The sequence below is a fragment of the Equus quagga genome, chromosome 15 (genome assembly GCF_021613505.1).
Source record: "Equus quagga isolate Etosha38 chromosome 15, UCLA_HA_Equagga_1.0, whole genome shotgun sequence".
NCBI lineage: Eukaryota > Metazoa > Chordata > Mammalia > Perissodactyla > Equidae > Equus > Equus quagga.
In genome coordinates this window covers 51854624-51878331 of record NC_060281.1, presented here as the reverse complement: position 1 = coordinate 51878331, position 23708 = coordinate 51854624, and the positions used below count along the sequence as shown (strand labels likewise).

At 37.8% G+C, this 23708-nt stretch overlaps 1 protein-coding gene across 5 annotated transcripts in view; it reads left to right on the top strand.

Annotated features, from left to right (window-relative positions):
• HIVEP1 (HIVEP zinc finger 1) overlaps positions 1-23708 on the top strand; it is a 136296-nt gene that overhangs the window by 51314 nt on the left and 61274 nt on the right. For all 5 annotated transcript variants that reach the window (XM_046640033.1, XM_046640032.1, XM_046640035.1 and 2 more), the window contains one exon: positions 20429-20482. In XM_046640033.1, the coding sequence (XP_046495989.1) occupies positions 20429-20482 (54 nt within the window). The remainder of the gene's footprint in view (positions 1-20428; positions 20483-23708) is intronic.

The following is a 23708-nucleotide window of genomic DNA, read 5'->3' as shown; positions in this document are numbered from 1 at the left end:
GGTACTGTTTGTGCACACTGTGGTACGTCCATGCACACGCACTTAACGCAACAAGAGCTAGGGTACTGTTTGTGCACACTGTGATGGCCTCAGTTGGGGATCAGGAAAGGGCTTCATTTCTGTGATCTTCAAGCTCAAACATGAAAAATGAGGAATGGCCAGCTCAGGCAGGACACCCTTCTAATGTGCAGAAGTAATGCAGAGGAGCAGTATCTTGTAGTGTTCAGAAGTTCACATTCTGGAGGCAGTCTGCCTGGGTTCAGACCTGGCACTTCTCTTTCTGAGCTCTATCAGCTTCCATGTTGCCACAGTTTGCTCCTCCATGAAATGTAGATCACAGGCAGTTCCTTCCTCCTAGGTGGGTGCTTGGTGAGGATTAAAGGAGTTAGTACATGTGAAGTCCTTGGAACTGTGCCCAGCACATAGTAAACACTTATATTTTGTCTATTATTGATAGGTTTTTCCCTAAAAGGGATCCAAAGGAGGATAAGGCAGCTCTCCCCAGGAGAATGAATGTGATGCAGTGGGGGGGTGGCAGGGAAGGCATGCTGTGTGTCGTGAGCATCCCTAAAGGCAGTGTCACTCGTTCCGGAGGAGGGATGCTAATGCTGGGTTAGAACTGGCAACTTGTGGTGTCTCCATCAGTTTTAAGAAACATGTGTGTGTCAGTTCTGTTTTGCTGGATTATTTAACACAATTTAGGGAGTTTAAGAAATAGTTAACCTTATTGGCTATGCAGAATAATTGCATCATGTTTCTCTCTCATGTGCTACAATATTATAACCGAAAAGAGCTTAAAGTTTTCTTCAGTTGTATTTTAGTGTTTTCACCATAATTTGCCTAACTTGGTCTGTATGATGCAGTTAGCCTCTCAAGGGAATGACAACAGCTGATAAATGACCAGAAAGCTATTTTTGGCTTGACTAGATCGGATCCATACATATGAAGATGCAAGCCTATTACTGTTATTTTTGGCCAGAGTCCTTGCAAGTGTGGGAGTCAGCCAAGTACTTCCTTTGTAAAAACAATGGCATTTGCTCATTGTTTCCGGTGTGATGGTTGCCTAAAGCATGTGAGTTTTTTTAGTGATCGGATTATAAACATTTAGGTTGCAAATTTTATGCATTGTAAAATGTGTCATAAATAACTGTTTGTTCAGAACCACTTATGTGTACTAAGGGCCCAATACTATCATTATCCTCTATGAGTTTTATTACTAGGTAACAGTGAAGACAAATAAATGGAAGATATATGCGTGCATACATATAATGGCATGGGGGGCATATTTCAAACAAGGTTTTATATATATATATATACACACACACACTATATTGTACACACACTATATTGTACACACACACACGTCCATTATACTACACATTGTACATGCACAAGTATACACGATTGTATGAACCGTTATTTAAGCTAATAGCCTCAAACAGTAATGTGAATGGTCCCCAAATAATTTATTTTCCTGAAATATTATTTAATGTCATTTAATCAGCAGATTCAATGGTGTGTTTTATAAGTGTTAGTCATTGGAAGAGCAGTTTATGGAATTTCTCTCTGAGTGTATTGGCTGGTAATAAAAAGCTACCTTGTGAGTTCATGATTGACCATTAATGTTGTGGACTGCACAGTTGAGTGCCTGCACATTTCTGCACTTCTTTACCGTTTTCTATTTCTAGTCAACTCAGTAGTTAATCACTCAGTAGTTAATATCTTTTACATTTAAAAATTGTGTCACTGGAAGTAGTTATATGCTGTATATTTTCATCTATTACTGTTTATCTCTGTGAAACTATGGGAACTTTTCTCATACAAATTCTTGTTTTGGGGGAACTTTTCTTTGTGTGAGTTTTGACTGGAAAGTTACTTTAGGCTATTTATTCACTTATAGCATAGAAAAGCTAATAAGGATTGCTTAAAAGGTGTAGTTAATTTAAACTTTGAGTTTGGATTTTTCTTAAGGTATATTTTTCTTATGGTTATTAAATTTTAACTCTTCTCTGCTTTTGTTGAGTAGCCTTGTATGGTATAGAATGGTTAGGGTTTGTGGTGTTTGTCTGAGGCCAGTGTCGAGATTATTGGACAGTTCCCTGCTGTGTATCCAGCGCTGTGCTAGGACTCAGTGGAGGTTAGCACCTGCCGGCTCTCCGCCCTTGTGGGCCTGCTGGCTAGTGAACCATCAGACCTTGAAGCAGCCCTCACTCACAGTACAGTGAGGTGCCGGCTGTGGTGGGGACAGGGTGTGAGGGGTTAGGTTCTCAGGAAGACATGTCAACAGCCCCTAACTTAGTCTGGGTGAGCTACAGAATGTTAGGGTGTTTTGGTTTATTTGGACGGTAATTCCCCCAGAAAGATCATATCTGTAGTTGATGACTAAAACTGTTAGACCTTGTCTGTTTTCACCTTGTTTCCCTCCCCTCCACCACCTACTTATAATTTTTCATATCCTTTTACCTTCTGATTCTTGCTAGTGAGGGAATTACCCTTTGGAAGAGATGCAAATTGGCGATTTTCAGGCAAAAAACAGACTTCTTAATTGACCTCTGAGTATTTTGACTAACACTTTGAATTGGATAAAACGTAAAGAATAGTGTATTGCAACCTTTATGATGGTATTATTGCCAATCGGTAAATGTTAAAGTATCCTCAGTTTGGAAGTTGGGAAGCAGGCATCAAATGATTTGAAAACATGGAATAATATAGAGTTTAAGTGAGAATACTGAAAAGAGAAGCTGAGAGTATGCATATATTCATACGTGTACATATATGTGTACAGATATATATGTGTAAAGATATACATACGCATGTATGCATTATATGTATTTTTTAAGCATATAAGCAAATAAGTACTTATGTACTTTTAGAGAATTGAGGCATTCAAGTTTTGTTTTTGATTTGGCTACCCATATTTATGCATACATATATATTTGAATGAGGAAGCAATGCATCTTGTTCAATATAAGTAATAGATGCACTTAATTTTTAAAAAAATCAACCAGTACAGAGGCATATACAATGAAAAAATTAGTATTTTTCCCTTTTCCTGCCCCTACTCTTTATCCTCATACTCAGAGGTAACTACCCACATTAATTTCTTGTCACTTTTTCCAGAAATGTTTATGCAGACATGGCATCATCTTTTAAAATATACACACATGTCTACAAAAATTGAATTACATAATATATACTGACCTAAACCTCAGAAAAAAAAAATGTCATTGCCCAAATCCCTGCAGTTATAAGCTTAGATCGAAAGCAAAAGCTGTACCAGTAGGAAAACATCTGCTAGTGAACTGATCACTGATAAAATTTGGCTCTGCTCTAACCTCTCACATGATTTTAGGTTACCTTTTATTCACACCCATCTGGTTAGTGTCTTTGTCAGCTTATTGCTGATTTTTTATTTTCTCACTCATAATAGTATTTACAGAATATGCATTTGAAATAGTATGAGAGCAAGTACTTTGTTTTCTCTAGTGACCAAACATGATTGGAGAAGACTAGAGAGAAGTAGAGAAGCCACAAACCAGAATCTATTAAAATGTAAGAAGTCTAGACTCTTAATTCCAAGTCTGTGTGTCAGGCCAACCAGTCAGTAGTATTCTGTTTCAGCTTCCCTTTGAAGCGTCTCACTTGGAATAAGCCCCCATCCCCTTGGTCTCATGTTCCAAATTCATTATCATCTCTACAAAGGGACTTCCCCTCCCTCATAGACCATTTTTGGTTCTTTCTTTATTTGTTCATTTAGTAAGTGATGAATTGATTCCCAAATGTTAGTAGCATGCTTACTGTTTCATATCTGTAAACGTGCGAGGTGTGGAGAGATGGCGGGGAAAGCGGATCGTCTGCTTGAATGACGCGTAGACTGGTCCCGTCATTGGTCGAGCCATCTAAACGTGAACCTTCCGTATCATTTTAGGCTCTGATTACTTTCTTGATGTGCCAACTTCTCACCACATCCTCCCCTCACCCTGAACGTTTACTTTCTGCCCTGCAACACCTACTCCCTGCGTCCCATATACTGTATGCTTATTCCTGCTTTGTGTCTTTCTACATCTTATTTCCTCACAGAAGCCTTTTCACTTCCCCTGGAATTTACATCAACTCTCAGACTTTACTAATATTTAATAGAATGGAAGAGAACTAATTAGTAATTTATTTAAAAAATCTTTTAAAAAGAGAGTGCTTTGAGTTTTTCAAAAGATGTACATAGCTGATAATGTGCTTGCTATTTATAATGTGTACTGGAGAATAGATTGGGAGGAAACCATCTATTACAGTTTTTTATTTTTTAAAAAATAATCGTTTCTAGGGGCCATGGCTTAGTGGTTAAGTTCTTGCAGTCCACTTCAGCAGCCTTGGTTCAGATCCCAGGGCACGGACCTATACAACTTGTCAGCTATGCTGTGGCGGCAACTCACATAAAAAGTGGAGGAAGATTGTCATAGATGTTAGCTCAGGGCTAATCTTCCTCAAGCAAAAAAAGAGGAGTATTGGCAATGGATATTAGCTCAGAGCTAATCTTCCTCAGGAAAAAAGAAACCCCAAAAAACCCATTTCTATCTCCTCTTTTAAGACTTATTTGAAATATTACAAAATAGTTTAAAGATACTAAGATTCAGAGTTGTGTGAGTTCATTATTTAGGGATGACGGGCTTGGGGGCATTTTTAGATGAGCAAATGTTTTTGCTCTATGTTACTATTTTGTACATATATTATAAACGCTATAATACACTTTTTTTTACTTTGCACAGTCAGTTGTCTTAAAGAATTGAAGAAAAGAAAAATGTAATCTCTTTTATTTGGCCTGTCTTTCCCCCTCCTTGCCTCCTTCCCTTCCCTTCTTCCTTCTTATAAATCAAGAGTTTGCAAATTCTTTTTGGAAAAGGGCTGGGTAGTAAATATTTTAGGCTTTTCGGTCTTATACAATCTCCATCACATATTCTTCTTGTTCTTTTTTTTAACATTAAATATAAAGCACAGGCCTTACAAAAACAGACTGTGGGCTGGATAGGCCATAGTTTACTGGCGCCTACTATAGATACATATTTTTATTTGTTATCATTTTCCTCTAGCGTTTGTCACTACTTTTAGCATTGCTCATAATATTGGTGATAAACTTTCTCAGCTTTTATTATCTGAACGTATCTTTATTTGATTTCATTTTTGAAGGATAATTTTGCTAGATATAAAATTCTAGTTTTACATTTTCTTTTCTTCAGCACTTGAAAAATCTGATACCACCCCCACCTCCCCAATATTCTACAGTTTCACTACAACATGTCTGTGTGTAGTTTCCTTGTATTCATCCTCTTTGGAGTTCACTGAGCTTCTTGGATCTGTAGGTTGATGTTTTTAGTCAAATCTGGGAAGAATTCCACCATTATTTCTTCAGCTATTCTTCCCAGTATTCTCTCCTCTCTTTCTATTGACTTGTCTTCAGGTTCACTAATCTTTTCTTCTGTAGTGTTTCATGGGCTGTTAGTACTATCTGGTGAATTTTTATTTCAGGTATTGTATTTTTCTGTTATATTATTTCCATTCTTTATAGAGTTTCTATATCTCTTCTGAAATTCTTCAACTCTCCATCCTTTATATATCCATCTCTTTTTTTGGTAAATTATTTACCATATATTATAGTTAGTTTAAATTCCTTGTCTGCTAATTACATCTTTGCCATTTGTAGGTCAAATTTTTTTTTCCTGCTTTCTCTCTCTATATGTCACAATTTCATGATTCACATGCCTGGTATTATTTTATTGTATAGAGAACAATGTAGTTGACATGTTTTGGAGGCTCTGGATGCTGTCATCTTCATATGAAGATTATTGAATTTTGTTCTAGCAGACAGTTAAATTAATGTCATGTTTTGAAATTTGTGTAGGCTTGATTTTAGGCTTTTCAGAGTAGGTCTGTTTGATTTGCTCTGAGTCAAGGCTGTGATGTTAATCCTAAGGCATGGCCTTCTGAGATTTCAGTGTTAAGTACAAGATGTTTTCCTGGCCCCTCTATTGTGGCAGGACTTGGATTCCAAATTCTGTGTCCCCTGTACCAATATTGATAGCTGCTGATACTTTTCTCAGTTCCTTCATCCTGCCTTTGGCTTGCTTTCCCTCAGGTTCCTGAAGTCTTACCCCCTAAACAAGCAATTCAAGAGTCAGCCAAGGATTTGAGGGGCTTGTTCACAGATTCTGGACTCTCTTATCTGGTTCTCCTCTTTTCTGGGATTTTCCCGCCTTGATATCCAGCTGTTGCAGCAGCCCCAGACTCTACCTCTGTGTCCTCCGCCCAGTCGGCTACTGCTTTCTGCTTGAGCAATGCTCTTCACAGACTGGTGATTGCACTCTGGGGAAAGGCCATTGAAATGTGGATCTTACCTCATTTGCTTCTCATCCTTCAAGGACCAAATCCCATCCATTTTCTGACAGTCACTCTCCAGTACCTTTGTTTTTGTTGTCTGTTTTTTTAAATATTTTGTCCATAGTTTTATTGTTATTGACAGGAGAATTAGTCCCATATAAGCCACTCTGCCATTACCAGAAGCCAGAAGTCCTAAATGAGTAGATAATAAATTCTTGCTATCAGTGGAAGATTTTTATAATATTAGGCAGATGGTTATCTAAAGAGTCGAGATACCCTGGGGAGCCTCCCAAGCTGGCAAGGAGGAGGAATAAGATAGTGCTCTCATCCTTTTGCTTCATGAGTTTGGTATCCCAGGTTGACTGGCAGCTGGTTGTAGGTGAGCTGGTGGAAGATCTCACCACTAAAATGCTCTCCACTACACACTGTTATGAGCAGAAGTACATTGATTACAAGTGGGGCATGTACTCCGAGAGCTGGCTTTGTTGTCCTTTCTTCCTTTTGCAATGGTGAGGTTATCACTGTTTACTGTATATTATAGGTACTTATACATTAGTATATTTTATTTGGTTAATGTATTTTCCTCTCTGTTAGAGCCTGGGTTCCAAAGGGAAGACCCTGTATCTAGCTCAAATCTTTGCACGTGCTAGGTTCTAAGGATGAAATGAGATGTACTATGCCAAGCACAATGCCTGATATACTGATATCAGTATTTTTCCCTTCCTGTCTACTCTCCTCCACTCTGTAAAGAGTTGTTAAATATAATTGGACCGGTAAATTAAGAAAAGGAACAGGTTATTTAATTCCAATTATCTACTTTTTTCCTTCTTTCTTTAAAAAAATTTTTTAGGATTAGCTATGAGCTGACATCTGCTGCCAATCCTCCTCTCTTTGCTGAGGAAGATTGGCCCAGAGCTAACATCTGTGCCCATCTTTCTCCATTTTATATGTGGGATGCCTGCCACAGCATGGCTTGATAAGTGGTGCATAGGTCTGCACCAGGGATCCAAACCAGCAAACCCTGGGCCGCCGAAGCGGAGCATGTGAACTTAACCACTATGCCCCTGGGCTGGCCCCTCCTCTTTTTTATGTGGCTAAGTAAGAATAGTTTGTAGTAGTAAGAGCTACATTGTTACATTGTTTGGGGAGAAAGTTAGCAACTGAAAAAATGAAAACATGCAAAAAATTAATATTCAGTATTCAGCACTGTGAAAATGTGCCTTTGCATCCTCATCAGAATGCAGAAGGATAGTGATAGTGTAGATTAGGTCTATATCAGAGGTTCTTAACCAGGGTTTAGCGTCTCCACAGGTTGTTGCAGTCCCTGAGATTGTATGCACAAGTGTGTGTGTGTGTGTGTTGCACTTCCTAGGAGAGGCTACACGGTGGTCTTAAGGATATTTTTTTAATAGAGACATTTCAAAGTTTCATTTTCTTCTTTTTTTAACTAGCTTTTTTTAAAATTGGAAAAGTGATGGATCAGTATTAGAGTAGAATGGAGATGTTCTAATTTTAAAACAAGAAACAACAGTGTGCCCCTATAGTTCTTGTGTCATTTTATTTTAAAAAGTGTGAAAAATAACCTGGAATCGAACGTGCCAGTGTGCTCACAGTGGTCAATTTGGATAGTTGAAATATTATTTTCTTCTTCTACTGTGTATTGTTGTTTAAATTTCTGGACTAAAGTAAATCTCACAGTGTTAACTGATTCAAACAGAAAAGACGGTAAAAAAGTACAATGAACATATGTGTTTCTTAGCTGGTCCCCTTTCCCAGGGGCAGCTATAAGCACAAACAGCAGTGACATGTGTGTCCTTTCATGCATGTGCGCGTGCACACTCAGACCTTTATTTTTATATTTCAGCAAAAATGGAGGTATGCTATATACATTGATCTGCTCCTTGGGTTTTGTTTTTTTGATTTGTTTCTTTTTTTAACTTTGTATCTTGGAAAGCTTTCCAGTCTTCAAATTCCTACCTCCCCCAGCCCCACCAGAAGGAATTAAGAAAACTGGATTTTGTATTTCTAGATGTCATTTTCTTTTATTTTTGTCATCCTTTTCAGCTTTGGTGTGTACAGACCTGACTCCTAGTGGTAATTCAGAAATTATCTAATTTCCTCTTGGCTCTGATTCTTTCTGGGCACAGTGACCTTTATTGATACCCACTGTGTGCTGAACCTTCGGATACTTGCTTCATTGACTTAACTGTTCTGTATCGTTCGTTGCTTATTATTATTTGAACTATAACACTATAACAAGACATTAATAGTACTTTGGTAATCTTTTAGTTTTTTTTTTAAAATTTCAGGTTGGCTCCTTCTTTTGTTTCCTTTTAAAACTTTGATTATGGAAGTTTCAAAGTGATTATACAGTAGAACGGTGTGATGACCCTCTACTTCCTGTCATCCAGCTTTAGTGAGAAACAGCTGGCAGCCGGTCTGGTTTCGTTATTCCCCTGGGCACTTCCCCCTCCCATAATGTTTTAAAGCAGACTTGAGATAAACCATTTCATTAATGTGTTTTCGTTATATAAGCTCAGAAAGATAAGGAATATTTTTCAAAGAATGACAGTACCTTTATGAAACCAAAAAAAGATAATTCCTTAATATGATCAAATATTCTGTCAGTGTTTAAATTCCCAGTTCTTTACTGTGTTGTAATTTTGTAAATGTTTTGCTAGAATCAGGTCCACGTATTTTATAGGTTTATATGTCTTTTGATCTCTAGATACCCTTTCTAATTATCTCTCTTTTTCTTTGTAAATTATTTATCAAAGAAACTAGGTGTTTTCTCCTGTTGAGTTTTCTACCACTGGTCCATTTTTAAATGGTCAAATATATAAATAGATTTCTTTAAAAATTGTTTTAAGTGGTGGCTTTCAAGATTCCAGCTATTCTTTAGATATCATCAGATTATATTTGAACATGCATTTATCGTCCAACATAGCTCTATTTATGGCTTTGTTTGTATGAGTTACTAGTTAAATGCATGTTTGTAGATTTGAAATATGGAATGTTCTTTGAAATAAAAATTCATGAGAAAAAAATGAGACAAAAATCAGATAAAATTACTTTAAAGACAACTATGAGAGGTTGCCCATACCTATGCATTAGATAATGAGTGTATTGTGTCTGCTAAATTTGTGGTAGGGGCTCAAGAAGGAAAACTTGTTGCTTCCTTTTAAATTAGAGTGTAGTCATTTGCTTAGTGTCATGCAGAGAGAGGCCTTTTCAGAGTCTCCACCATGTGGCGTTCACGTTTTGAAGTTTAAGTCTTTGCCTAGAGGTGAATCTTGCTGAAGGGATGCTGTGTATCAGCCAGGAGGCCAGGACTTGACCACCTGTGACCACAGCAGCCAAACTTCCGGGGGATGGAGGGGGGAGCTGGGATATCCACAGGCAGGAGGGGCCGACATTGGTGCTGAATCCCATGGCAGGTAGTCGGGAAGGTCCTAAGTCACAGCTCTTTGCTGAGTCTGTAGTGGAAAACTGAAATGTTAGAATATTATTTACCCCAAGCTGACCTTCCATCCACTTAGAGTTCTGCAAGAAATGTAGTTGGAGTCCTTCCTGTCCAGTGTCCTGTGCTTCTAAATACTCTTCCTCTTACCCAAAGGCGTTTGGACAGTTATTTCCACCATTTCTCTCCTTCTTTCCTCACATTTCTGATCTTCATCTTCTCTCTTCTTTTCCCTTCTTAGAGAAAATAGGTTTATTTATATCTGTGGTAATTTGAGATCATAAAGTGGAACGCTTGGAACCAGAAATCTGAAATATCAAAATATTATTTACCCCATCCCATAGCACAGTTATCACAGTGTGTGGAATGCTGCAAGCATTACTGTTTCCTGAGGAGGAATGAATGGCGAGGAGGCTTCTGTGGGGAGGTGAGAAGGCCGTTCCAAGAAGAGCTCCCAGGCATGTAGAAGGGGGGCAGCATGCAGTGGGTCAGCAAGCCAGAGTTCACTCTGCTTAGTTTCGATATTTTTGCCTTAGGTAATAGCAGTACTTTGTATTTAAATCCTTCATTTTTTTCTTTTCTTTTCATTTTTAGTAAGCGGGCCTTTAAAAAAGCATAGGGAAAAATTGATGTGTTATTGCTGACTAGGGGTGGGGCACATAGCCAGCCTGAAAAGCCAGAAGTTTTTTTCAGTCTTTGAAGTTCATATCTCCTGGGTCTCTCTCAACCATCTCTACATCTGCATCCTTAGCCCTGAATTCAGGGGGGGGGTGTGTGTGTGTGTGTGTGTGTGTGGTGTATGTCTCTCTGTGTGTGCGCACATGTACATGCATGCACAGGGACACACACGTGTATGTGCATCTGTGTGAATCTACTACTGAGTTGGGTTAGTAACCCAAGTTTGGTGGACTCTGGTATTGGCCTCTCAGGATAAGAACCCTCTCTCTGTCTTCATATTCTTTCTCTCCCACCATAGTTACCATGACTACCCTCTTCCATTCACTGCAACCGAAATCATCAAATGGGAAGAGGAAACCAGTGTTGCCATACTCTGATAATAATATCTAAACCACAATGGGCAAAGTATTTTAATGTAATTATTAGAAAACTATATTAATCTTTGTCACTTTTCAGCATCTTTACAAATAGATTACGATGTTAAATAGTTTTTATATTTTCAAACATTGAATTTTCAGCTGGAAATTTATTTTCCAGTTTAGGGCTCACATTAGTAATGAACATTAAATCTGTTTTTGGTGTAATGCTTATTAAGATTATAAGCTTTGGCTTTGTATTTTAGAAGTGTAATTTAATTGGACATCCTTAGCCTGAAGTGCACACTGAGTGTTCCCTTCCTTATCCTCCTTGGTATCCACTAACATCAGCAGCTGCTTTGATAAGGCAGGCAGACGATGTTTCTGCCGCTGCCCTTGTTACTTGATAAAAAGTTGCTTCAAAGAGCTGGCTGATAAGACTTTTTCTCTTAACTACTTGCATTTTATACAATTTTGAATCTTGATCTGATAATATCTGTAATTTAGAGAACATTGATTCTTAAGTTTGGCTGCATGTTGGAATCACCTGGAAAACTTTTCAAAATGCTGATTTAATTGGTATGAGGTGTGACCTTGGTATCCAGATTTTTAATCAACTCTATTAAAGTGACTCTAATGTGCAGCAAAGTTTGAGTTCTGTGTTTTAAATGTTTAAAGGATCATCGAACCAGGAGCTGGAAGGGCGGACTCGACCTTGGGCCAAGTTGCTTTGGCAGCTGTCTAAGGAAGGGCTTTCCCTCAAGCTTAACCCCCTCAGCTGGACTCTTGTGCGCTCTGAAACCATGGGAGGTTTTAGGAAGAAGACTTGTGGAGTTTGTTTTTTACTTCTTAGGAAATTTGTGCTCAACTGTGAAAGCCAGCGGTCTTCCTAGCACCCTCTGGGGGTAAAAAGGTATAATTACCCAACTATTAAAAGTGCACTTGGAGCAGTGGCCTGACACAGTTCTCAGTCTACTGATCAAGGCTAAGTAACTGTCTGCAAAGCGAAACCAGGTGATATGTTATTAAGGGACAAAAAATAATTTAAAAGCCCCAGATGGTTCAGTGTAACATATTCATTGTGTGTCTGTGTACATTTTGTTATTGTCATGATCAGTTTTCACATCAAGAGGATTTTCTTGTGGAAGAAACATTGCATTTAGTGGATCCGTAATTTTAAACACATAATGGAGCTTATATCTACTTTTTTCTTTGAACTATCTTAAGTTTTTCTCATTGTCACAATAGAAACATGCTTTCTAAAAAAGTTAAATGAACAGTTTTGCAAAGTACATAAAAGTATACTTTGTATACTTAAAAGTATAGCAAGATAAGGCATTTCACATTTTAAATTTTATTGTGGTGTATTTTGTGACTCATTACCATATTAGATTAAGAGATTATTCATGTCCAGTTAACTTTTATCTCTACCCTGCTTTGCCCATAGCCACTCTGGATCTTTTTGAAATCCTTGAACCCTTTATCAGAAATTGATCGTCAGCTCTAGCCAGATCTTCTGGCCTCACATTCTCAGCTCCTCTTCCCTGCTTGTGGTACCTACATCTTCTTCCCCTTTCTCACTTCCTTCCCAGCCACTACCCATCTTGTGTATTTGGTTGATCATTTGAACTACTCTCTAGCACCTTTATCTCACTGACTTTTTTGTCCTTCCTCCTGGAAAAATCCAAATTTGGCGTTCCTTCTTCATTTCTTTACCCAGGTTGCCAAACTCTGTGAGAATAAATAGCGCTGCTATGCACACTGGAGCCATCAAAAATTCATGGGTTTCCATGTTCACAGATTCTTAATTGCTCTTCATCAGTGCTTTTATTTGTCCTTAAAATTGGTCAGCTCTTCCATTCTCATCAATAACTTTAACCTTCCCCTGTCTCGAAGACCCGTTGCACAAACATTGACCTCCTTTTTCTTTGTAGACAACCATGCCTCTTATCTCAGTAAAATTGAGGCAGTTGGATATGCACCCCCTCAAATATATCCTTCCCATCAGCAGACTTTGCACCTGACATACCTTCCTCCTTTCCTTCCCTCTGACCTCAGAGAATAGCTTTGGGTATTTTCCTATTCAAAACCAACCCTTCTCCTGGACTCTTGGTGCTGTTGTCTGCTTTCTCCAGAGCCTTGCAGCTGCATATCCCCCACTCTTTCCTGTATCTTTACTCTCTTTTTTTTTTTTAAAGATTTTATTTTTTTCCTTTTTCTCCCCAAAGCCCCCCGGTACATAGTTGTATACTCTTCACTGTGGGTTCTTCTAGCTGTGGCATGCAGGACGCCGCCTCAGCGTGGTCCGATGAGCAGCGCCATGTCTGCGCCCAGGATTCGAACCAACGAAACACTGGGCCACCTGCAGCGGAGCACGCGAATTTAACCACTCGGCCACGGGGCCAGCCCCTATCTTTACTCTCTTTTTATTGGTTCCTCCCCTTGGGTCTATGAACATCTTTGAAAAACACACCAAACAACCTTCCCTTGACCCTGTGTTTCTCTCAGCCCTCCAGTTGACTCTCTTCTTCTCTGCTGAGTGTTTAGAAGGACAGTTCTGCTCTGTGCTCTCCTCTACCTCATGTCCCTTCACTTTCTCAGCCCTCTGCCCTCCAGCCTCCCCATTCCACTGCATGCTTTGTGGAGCATCACCAGGACCGCTCAATTGCTCAGTCCAGTGGAAGCTTTGTCAGTTTTTATCAGTTGCATCATCTGCTGATCTGACAATAGAAACACTGTTCTCTTGACTTCTATGACCAAGATCATTTCTGATTCTCCTAATTTTTTTCAGCCATTCCTTTTTCTTGGCCTCTTTCTTGGGTTCTTTTCCTCTACATGCTCCTTAACCATTGGGGCTTCCTCCCACCCACCCATGACTCTTAAGTGAAAGTAGGGTGGTTCATTAAAACCACTTGTCAAAGCTTTTAAAACTTACACAATCTAGGGCTCCATTTCTGTAGTTTTTGATTCAGTAGGTCTTTCTAGAAACCTATAATATAATGGTTGTATAATATTTTATCATATGGAAGTCCTACGATCTATTTAACCATTTCTCTAGTATTGACTCAACAGATATTTATTGAGTACCTACTATATTCCAGGTGCTATTGATTATTTAGTTTTTTTCTATTATGAAAAGCACTGTGATAAATAGCTTTTATTCCACTCCTTTGATAGTCTGTCTAGATTTGCAGTAGTTGAATCACCATATTAAAGGATAGAGATGACTTTCAAAGATCTTGATACCTGTGGCCAAATTACTTCATGAAATAGTTATGTTTTGGCTTCCATCAGCTCTATGGTATGGTATAACTACTAATTATGTAAGAAGGTGGCTCCCCAATCCTGTATCTTTAGACCTGCTCTGTCCAGATTTATGTTTCCAAACTGCTTTGAGTTCCTGACACACATCTTGTTCTCTGCTTCTTCACCTTTTCACCCTCCTGATGCTCCCTATCCAAAGGCCGCTATCATCTCCCCACGGTGGGTTTGCTCATCTTCTGTTCATAGTCAGCCCGTGTACTGTTTCTTCTGTGAAGGTGTTTCAGGACTCTTCCTCCTATTTCCAAGACAGCCACATCTCCCCCTTCTGTGTTCCCTCAGCACCCTGTGGCTATAGTCCCAGTGTTACCACATGTATGGGAATGGCTTAACTTCTGTAAATTTCTACAGGTAGGATGTTCATCTTCGTGTATCCTTGGTGTTAGCGCGCAGTGGCTAATAAATATATTCCAAGCTGAATGAACTGTGTTTATTAATGTCTTTATGTTTTAGAGATTATCCCAGAATATCCTGTAATGAGTGCTGCTCTGAGGGTGAGAACACAGTGGTGAGGGCCACAGATCAGGGGCTGGGGGCGTGGGTCAGGGAAGGCTTCCTAAAAGAAGTGATATCGCAGTTAGTGGCTAATTTCTCTGTCTGGGGTGTTTATTAGAATAACACTTGGTTAATATGGCGAAATGTATCCTTTTCATTGTCGAGGGCTTTTTGTTTGCTTTGTTTCTTTTTACACTAAAGATAGATGTGATTTAATCAGATGCATTTCAGACATCATTTAAATTGCCTTTTTCCTCCTTCCTTGTCCTATTGCTATTAGAGATTATAATAACATACTTCCTAATATGGAAATATCTTTGCATCATGGAAATATCTTTGCATGTAAAATACTTATTTTACACCCTACTTGGGTGTGACTTTCTCACCTGTGAATATACTTCTTGGTCTAGATCATTAAGTCCGTGTGCATACATCAGACTTGTCTTTAGTGTTGGCTTGCCTGCCCCTTTGGTCACAGTTTGATATCAGGGTCATGCCAGCTTTATAAAATGATTTAGAACACCTTTTGTATTATCTTGTGCTCTGGAACATGTTAGGAAATGCTTTATTCTTCAAACTTGGAAAGAATTTGGGCCAGGAACCCTTAAAAACCGTTAATTCTATGCCATTCTCTGATAACTTTCTCAGTTTCATCCATGGTTGTTGTTCCAGTTGAGTTTTCATCTTCCTGGATCAAGTTGAATTTTATGTTTTTCTGAAATTTTTACTAGTTAATCACAGTTTTCAAATTCATTAGCACAGAGTTGAGAGTCTGATGTTTTTTCACATGCTTCAGGCAATATTTTTCAATTTGAAATATTACTGGTCTAGATGATCATTTTCAACGTTGTTGTAAGGTGTTGTCTTCCTGAATAGCATAGGTCCAGAGGTACAAAAGACGTGTAACTTATAGGTTAAAATGTGTGACTTATAGGTTTACTTAGCTGATTTAATAGTGAGCACGGGGATAATCTTTGTTTAGAAAGGCATGTATAAATGGCTGTGGGTATTGGGTGCATTTTTAACATTACGTCATTGTCGTATATTTAGTCTTATTGAAATAGCTCTAGCAGTTGACAGTAAGAGTAAGGATCTTGTACTGACGTGGAATGAGGGGACGTAGGAGTTATGCTTATTCAGTAGTAAAAATAGTGCAGTCACATATGGTGATCTTTTTTCAATCAGATGGTGTCTCTTTCAGTAAATAGAGGTGCCTTTTACAGTTCATTAGAATCTACTTCATAAAATTTTACAATTAGCATTTCTACTTTGTGTTTTTAGGGCCAAGTGAAGAGGGAGAGGCTGTGGTGTTAGAGCAGAGGGAATTGGTGCCTGTCAGAACAGTGAGAGACGGATGAGCTAATAGAATTCAGGTAGAAATCATTTAAATTGTTGATAGATCAAATGGAGTAATAAATAGTTGATTCGGTGGCTTTTAGTGTGCTGATATGGTTTCCCAAATGTTGAAATCATGTATAATGTTAAAGAGGATAAAACGCTAGGTTCTTCAGTTGTAAATTTACATGCAGGTATTCCTGTTTCTCTTTCTCAGAGTGCATCAGTGCTTCCCTGTGTCACTTGGCAGGTTATTGTCAGCGTTTGTACGATCAGTAAATCACTCAGGTCCATCTATTGTCGTTATTACTAATGAGCATGAGATCTGTAGCTGTAGGGAAACAGACTTCTACATGCCAGGTTTGGTGGTGGCACGGAGAAGGGAGTGACGGACTCTGAATCAGGGTTTTAGAGATGGTTTCCTGAGGAGGCGACATCTTGAACGGACGCCACATGGAGAAGGGATGGGGTGGGAGGGGCTCTGGGAAGAGTCTTAGGGATCTGACTGAGCCTGTACTTAGGGGTGGCTGAAGCTGAAAAGAAAAACAGGAGCGGGCATGGAGGGGAGGGCACAGAAGGTAGTGGGATCACAAAGAACCTTGTTAGCCTGGCAGGGGAATTCAGCCCTTATATTTACCATCAGTTTGGTATTAAAATGATTGTTTAAAGGATATAATAGCCTTAGCTTCTCCAGGAGAGCCGTTCTGTTTTTTCTTCTCTAGCTCTTCCTATTGCACCTGACAGACGGTAGACCTTAAACACAATAAAAACACACAGTTTTTGTTGAAGCAAATTCTGAGAATTTAGTGAGTTGGTATTAATGCTGTGATGTCCTGGATCCTAAGGCTCTTGAGAAGTGGTGTTGTGGGGGTCGCCTACACTTCACAGGTGAAAATGGTCTGAGAGCAGGAGCTTCCTGTGAAGTCTTATCTGAAGATCGCTTTATTTTTGGAAGTGATTTGTTTTTAATTGTCCAGTCTTCTTCCCGGAACCCTGAAAGAAAAGTTGTTTCTTAAGGGCTCTAGGACTTTTTTTTTTTGCTCAGTGGTTTCAGATTATGTTTCACAAATAGACATGTTTTTTCTTCTTTATGGTTGATGAAAATACAATATTTTTGTATTGTTTTCTTGTACAAACAAAAGTTTTTAGATATGTAAGGCATTATACAAGATTGTTCGTAGCCTTTACTATTAACAAATAGTTTCTGTGCTTTATCAGAGAAGGAAAACTGTAGAAAGGCATAAACTGTCAACAGTTGGAGAACCAGAGCATAGCCTATACTGTCAGGGTACCCGCTCCTAGCCTCTTCCTCTTTCAGCCATGGGCCCCTCTGGATCTCAGGAAAGATCATGGATCCGTTCCTGTGTTGCTGGGGTCTTTTCCAGGTGACGGCTCCTCCGAGTATACTTAGTAAAAATTGAATTAATTAGAATTACATCTTAATTTAAATAGAGTAAGAACTCATTACAGTAAGTGTGCATTACTTACTATAGATCTACTAAGATGGTATGAATGTCCATTTTGCCTGTATATCTATTTTTATTTCTAAGCAACAGCAACAGAGAAACTACTATTTGTTTCTGAACGTGTGGCTCTTTGCGGAGTCGTTACCTCGGTGCCATCACCTCATCACCTCGATAACGGTGATGTTGAGGAGGGCATAGGTGATGGAAGATGTCTCAGAATCTGAGATCCCCTTCTAAACAACACAGCCTTCCCCCACTCAACGGTTACAATGGAGTATGTTGTTATTGCTAGCAGGTGTTACCTTTGGTAAAGGGAAAAGGGTAAAAAAAAAAAAAAAGGTAAAAAAGATGTGCTGAGAACTGCTCCTTATGTCAGTGGATTTCAAGCTTCAGGTTTACAATCTAGCAGTGGGTTGTGAAATCAGTGTAGTTGGGCAAGGCAGCATTTTTCATTTTCAATAGGAAAGGATAGAAAATAGGATGTGGGTAAGTCTGTTTCTGAACTATGTATACACACAATATGTATGCACATGTGTAATTGGCTGGAATGTAAAATATGTTTCTTGCTCTGGGTCATAATGAAAAAAATGATAAATATTGCTTTAAATATCAGTAGATTGCCTTGTATGAACCAATTAAGAGCATATAATAAATGACTACTTTCTCTGTAATTTTGGAGAGTGTCTTTAAAACATCATATTTTACCAGGAAAATCATAAAACATAGGTTAAATATAAACAGGACTTTTTATAAAAATTGAAGCAAAAGCTTTTTAATGAATATTACAAGCTCTCTAATTGCAGATTGTGTTTACCTATTGAACTGGAACTCTCGGTGAAAGCATTCAAGTAGATGCTGCTACCTAACAGAGGAGATGTCCTAAATCTACTAATGTATACACTGTTAATATCAGGAGAAAAAGGCAGCTTAATTGACAGATTTTAAAGCAAAGACTAGTATTTTGTGATCAAATGTACATTGAGGTCATTTTTGTAAGAATTTGTTCTGTTAAAGTGCAAACTGAAGGTGGCCAAAACCTCAGTATACTAAATAACAGCAATTTAAAAAAATATGTGTTAAATCATGAGTTTTTGTTGCCCTGAGCCACAATTGATTCTATTAATAAAAAGTTGTTTTATTATATAATGCCAAATTATGTGTGCACAAACTCTTAAACACAGTCATTACTACTATGAATATATAATATATACATATATATTATTTATAGTTCTTAAGTTTGGATGAACTGCTGGCATAGAAATAATAGCCTTTTCTTTTTATGTTCCTCAAGGACTATATATTTAAGTTAGGTGATTTGTTTATTTACGTGTTGAATGTCTACAATGTACTTAGTGTACTTTATTTTTTAAAAAAGTGGGCCTGTCCTTTTGTTGCTTATATTAATATAGATTTCTTCCATGCATTTGGTATTTTTCTCTTTGAAGTAAAATGACGGCTGAATGTGGGATTCACATTTAGTAGGAGTTTGTTGTTTTTCGAGGACCGTTTCTAATTTCACTGATCATGTCACGAGAAATGACAAAAGTTTCTAAAGAAGAAAAATTGTATTATTCTCTATCCTCCTAAATCTTATTCTGGATTGGTATTTAGCAGGAATCAAATAGGACATTGCTGTGGGGCACCCACTTGTCTGGATGAAACTAGTTATTTCGGACTGTGGCTGATGTCTAATGTCACACATTTCCCTCTAGCTTGCTTCCTGAGTCTGCTGTCCGGCTCCGCCTTGATTTGGCAGGCTGATGGATCGATATGCAATTGAAAGAAGTTTGATCAGGAAGTTGAAGGTTCTCTGAATTTCTGGCTTTTATGGCAAGACAGAGGCGGGGAGAGGCAGGTAGACCAGAGTTTGCAAGGCTCTGGTGGGATCTGTGCTTTTTCTTTATTTGGGGATGGATGCATTTTCAGAGGTTGCATCTTTCATGGCCAGTCGTCGTAGGTTTAGCGTTGGAGACCATTTTGGGGCTGAGGAGTATATGCTGCAAGGCATGAATGGCTAAAGTACCAATATTTTGACAGCAGTTAAACTATACTTCCATGGACTATCTAAAATATTATATAATTGTTGGTACTCTATTCATTTCAGTACAAAATAGTACCCTTGGGAATTTTGTAACTTTTACCATTATAATAAGTACTTATGCCATTATATTAAACTTGGATTTGGTTACTGTCATAGTCGTCAAATATGTATGTCCTTATAAAATTTAATTAATTGTTTTCAAAGTAGAGCATGCGCTTATTTACAAAATCCAATTGTGCACCAAGCCTCAGAACGAGGAATGCAGGCTCTGGGGCCGCAGTTGCCTCCCTCTCCTGTCGGGAGCCCTCCCAACTCTGTTAGTTATTGCTTCTGGGTTATGCGTAATCTTTCAAAACTGTGTGCATATTGAACAGTCCTGTAGTCATTTGTTTTATGTGGTATCTCTCTAATGCAGCATTCTGCCCTCATGCTTCGTAGGTCACTCTGTCCTGTTATCAGGGGTTGGCAGAAGTGAGGGTATCGTGCTGCTCCTCACTCATCATCCGCTTTGCTTCCCATCCGTTCTTTCCTTCTTGCATCTTTGGGTTAGGTCTTAGGCCCTCTATGAACTTGGCTTAGACTTGTTTCTAAGCTAGTAGGCATTTGTTACATCTCTCTAATAAAATCCCTATTGAGCACTTATATGTCTTCATAAGGAAAGTATTATTTTTGGGGACTTTTATTAGGCAGCAGTCCTTGTGACTAAGACGTGATTAAAATTATAAATATAATTTTAAAAGGGAATAATATATCATTACCTTAACTGTTTACACATATTTGTTTCATAAATAATTCATTCAACAAACATTTATTACCATATGCCAGGCACTGTTTATAAATAGTATGTATGTTTTACTGTATTCATATTTGTTATGATGATTTGTAAAATTTTCTTTGTTTTTCATAGACAAAATTGAAGAAGCACAAAAAGAACTTAATGGGGCAGAAGCATCAAAAAAAGGTAAATTAAAATGAACCCCGGTATAGACTTTATTCTTGCAGAGATTCCTGCACAGATGCCTTATAATTGCAGCCTTACTAAATCAATCAATATGAGCATACCACAAATTAAAAATCACCTTAAGTTAATTGATACCTAAAAGTCGATGGGCTTTGCTTTATGAAATGCTGTAGCTACATAGCATATTCTATAACTGTTTCCCACATATTAATTTATTGCTGATAGGAGTGTGAAAGATTGTTACAGCTCTTTTGAAAGTCTTGTTTGTGACTGTCCCATAGCAATAGAAGTACCAGAGTAGTGGATACTTATGGCTGTGTTCACGCATGTGTGTGCATGTCTGTGTTCATGTGATGCAGTACTTTTTGAAATGACAGAAACCTAAGACAACTGAAATAACCTGAATGCTAGTCAGTGGAAGAATAATTGAATCAATTGTAGTACGTTCATATTTTGGGATGTTATGCAGCTTTCTAAAAATGTTAATTCAATTGACTGTGATGCTTTTGTTGCTAAATAAGAAAAATGACCTTGCAATGTAGCATGTAAAATGTAATACCATTATCTTTGTTCTATCAAAGCATATATATACACACACACGCATGTTCACATACGTAGGCTTATGTATGATTGGACAAAGTTTGAAAAGACTTGTACACAAATATGTTTACAATGATGGGAGAAAGGGCAGAGGAAGATGATTAACTTTTATTTATATGTCTGTGTTCTTTCACTAGTTACAATGGGTATAATTTCATATAAAAAATAAAAAGTTTAAAAGCAAAACTAGGTTTTCGTCATAGAAAGCATACTGATGATTTTTCCAGATCATATGAAAAAATGCGTTCAATGTAGAACAGTGTGTGGAGAGGGGAAGACAAGAGGTGGATAGTTCCAACATTGTCTGTTAATGAGTAAAATCAATTAAAAGAATACAAAGTTCTCTTTATGGCATTTATATTTCAAGATTTATCTTTTCTTTGTCTTTGTTATCTCTTTTAATTATGGTGGAATGGAATATTTTGGCAGAGTAATTTAGCTGCATAGGATTCCAATGGAAGGTCTTTTTTTTTTTTTTAAATCTGGTTATATTCCTAACTAGGTGTCTTTAGTGGAAATCATTTCTGGCTGTGCAGGTTCTCCATCCCGTGGACCAGCATGTGAGGGCTCCGGGATCGTTTGGGGTTGGTCTGAATAGTTATGCTGTGATGTGCAGAAGCTTAAACCTTGAAGTGTCTTCCTTCTTCATTTTCTTCTCCCTCCACCCCCTTCTTCCACGAAATCTCTGGAAGGTCCCTATTAAATATGACCCTTTAATGACATTCTCACAAAAAAGCAAGTCTAGAAAGAGCAGAGAAGTCGCCGTAGCCGTGCTGTCCCTTTGAAAGGCTGACCAAAGATCCCTTCCCCACGTTGCTGTGGACGGTCAGCCTTGAAGACGGCTGGGAGAGAGATATGGTTTAACTTCCTTTATCGTAGTTAGCCTTTTCACATCTAGTAATGGTTTGGAGCTGCTCCAAGTAGCAAAATAAATATGTGTTTGTCTTTCTTTTCCTTCTTTCTTACCCCCGTGCAGAGAGTTTTAAGAACAGTGAACTAAATGCCTGATAGGAAGGAGGAAATGGAACAAAGGTTCTAGAAAAAGAAATTGGACAAGAGGTCCAGAATAATCTAGTGGGCTACGTTTGGCAGGCTACACTCCCCGAGCCCTAGGGTGAATACCAAGTGAGCATTGTGCAGTTGACTGCCTAGAATTGCTACCGGGCTTTCATTTTTGCATACACGTTCTGGCAAATTAAAAATAAAATAGTTTTCCTCTCAAATATAATTAAGGAATAGTATCAGTTTGTCTTTAACAACACGAGATCAAATCTTTGAGTAATGAAGGTGTTGAGAGTTCTCAAATCTTTGCTTGCTGAGGTGTGTTATTAAAGCAATTCATTTCTTTCTTTGAAGAATATACTTAAAATTTAGAGTTATTTATTGCTTTTATTAAGATGAGTCAACTTTATTAAGATGGGTTCGCTATTTTTCCAACATGCTTTTGGTTTTTTTCCCCCTGAAAATTTGACTTTTTTCCACAACTGGCTTTTTTCCTGCATTGCTCACGGTTCTAAGCTTTTATCTGCATTGAAGATACTGTAGTTCCTAACTGATTTGAGGTTCTTTCTCCCCCTCTTCTTTTTTAACCATTAGGCCAAATAACTAATTTATCTTCAAAAGCATCTAGCATAATGATAAGCTTTAAAAATAAAAAAAGACCTTGCTCATTGATAGATTTAAAAAGATATCTTTCCTGTTTTCTAACATTTTAAGGAAGAATTAATCTGTATAGTGTAATATAGTTGCAAAGAAACTGACTTTGCCCATTACACACCAATTGAATAAAGTGCACTAAATTATGTTAATGTATTTCTTTTATTCTCTCTGCTTATGAATGAAAATGAGATGACTTTAATTTGATTTATTTTGATTTTAATAAATAAATAGAGCATGCAACATTCACACAGTTCTCCATAATGTCACTGTGGTCTTCCTTACAGTGCTATTTACTTGTTCTTAACTTCCATTGTGCTTGACTCTATTTCTAAAATTATTCTGCAGAATTTAGAAAACATAAATAGTGAATGTCACAGATGTGGCAATGGCATATGTATAAAATAAACTGGGAAGAAATAAATTGATCAATCAATTAGAGCTTTTATGTGCTATCCCTTGAATAAGCGTTAATTTTAATACATTTTAGATTTTTATCATCTACTATTTGATACATAAATTTATGTATGTAAGGTATTAAATTTTAAAGCATAAGAATAACATGGTAATCTTTGATTGCAATACTCAAGAACTGTCGCATTGCTAGCACATGTCAGCCTACGTGCTGGTCTCCATTTCATCCCACTGTCTAGTCTGTAGAGGTATCTACTGTCCTCAACTTTGTGTTCATTGTTTTATTGCTTATTAAAAAATATGTATGTTCTCAAACAGTATACTTTTTAGTGTTGCTGAATTTTGAGCTTCAAAACTAAAATTATGTTGTATGATTTCCACAGCTTTTTCACTCAACATTGTTTCTAACATTCATGCATGTTGTTGCATGTAGCTATGTCTTTTCGTTGCTCTAACAATATTTCATTGTGTGAAGTGATTTGTTCCTTCATTGTCTTGTCGATGGATTTCTCTGCCTTTTCCTGTCACAAACAGTGCAGCTGTGAATATTCTCACG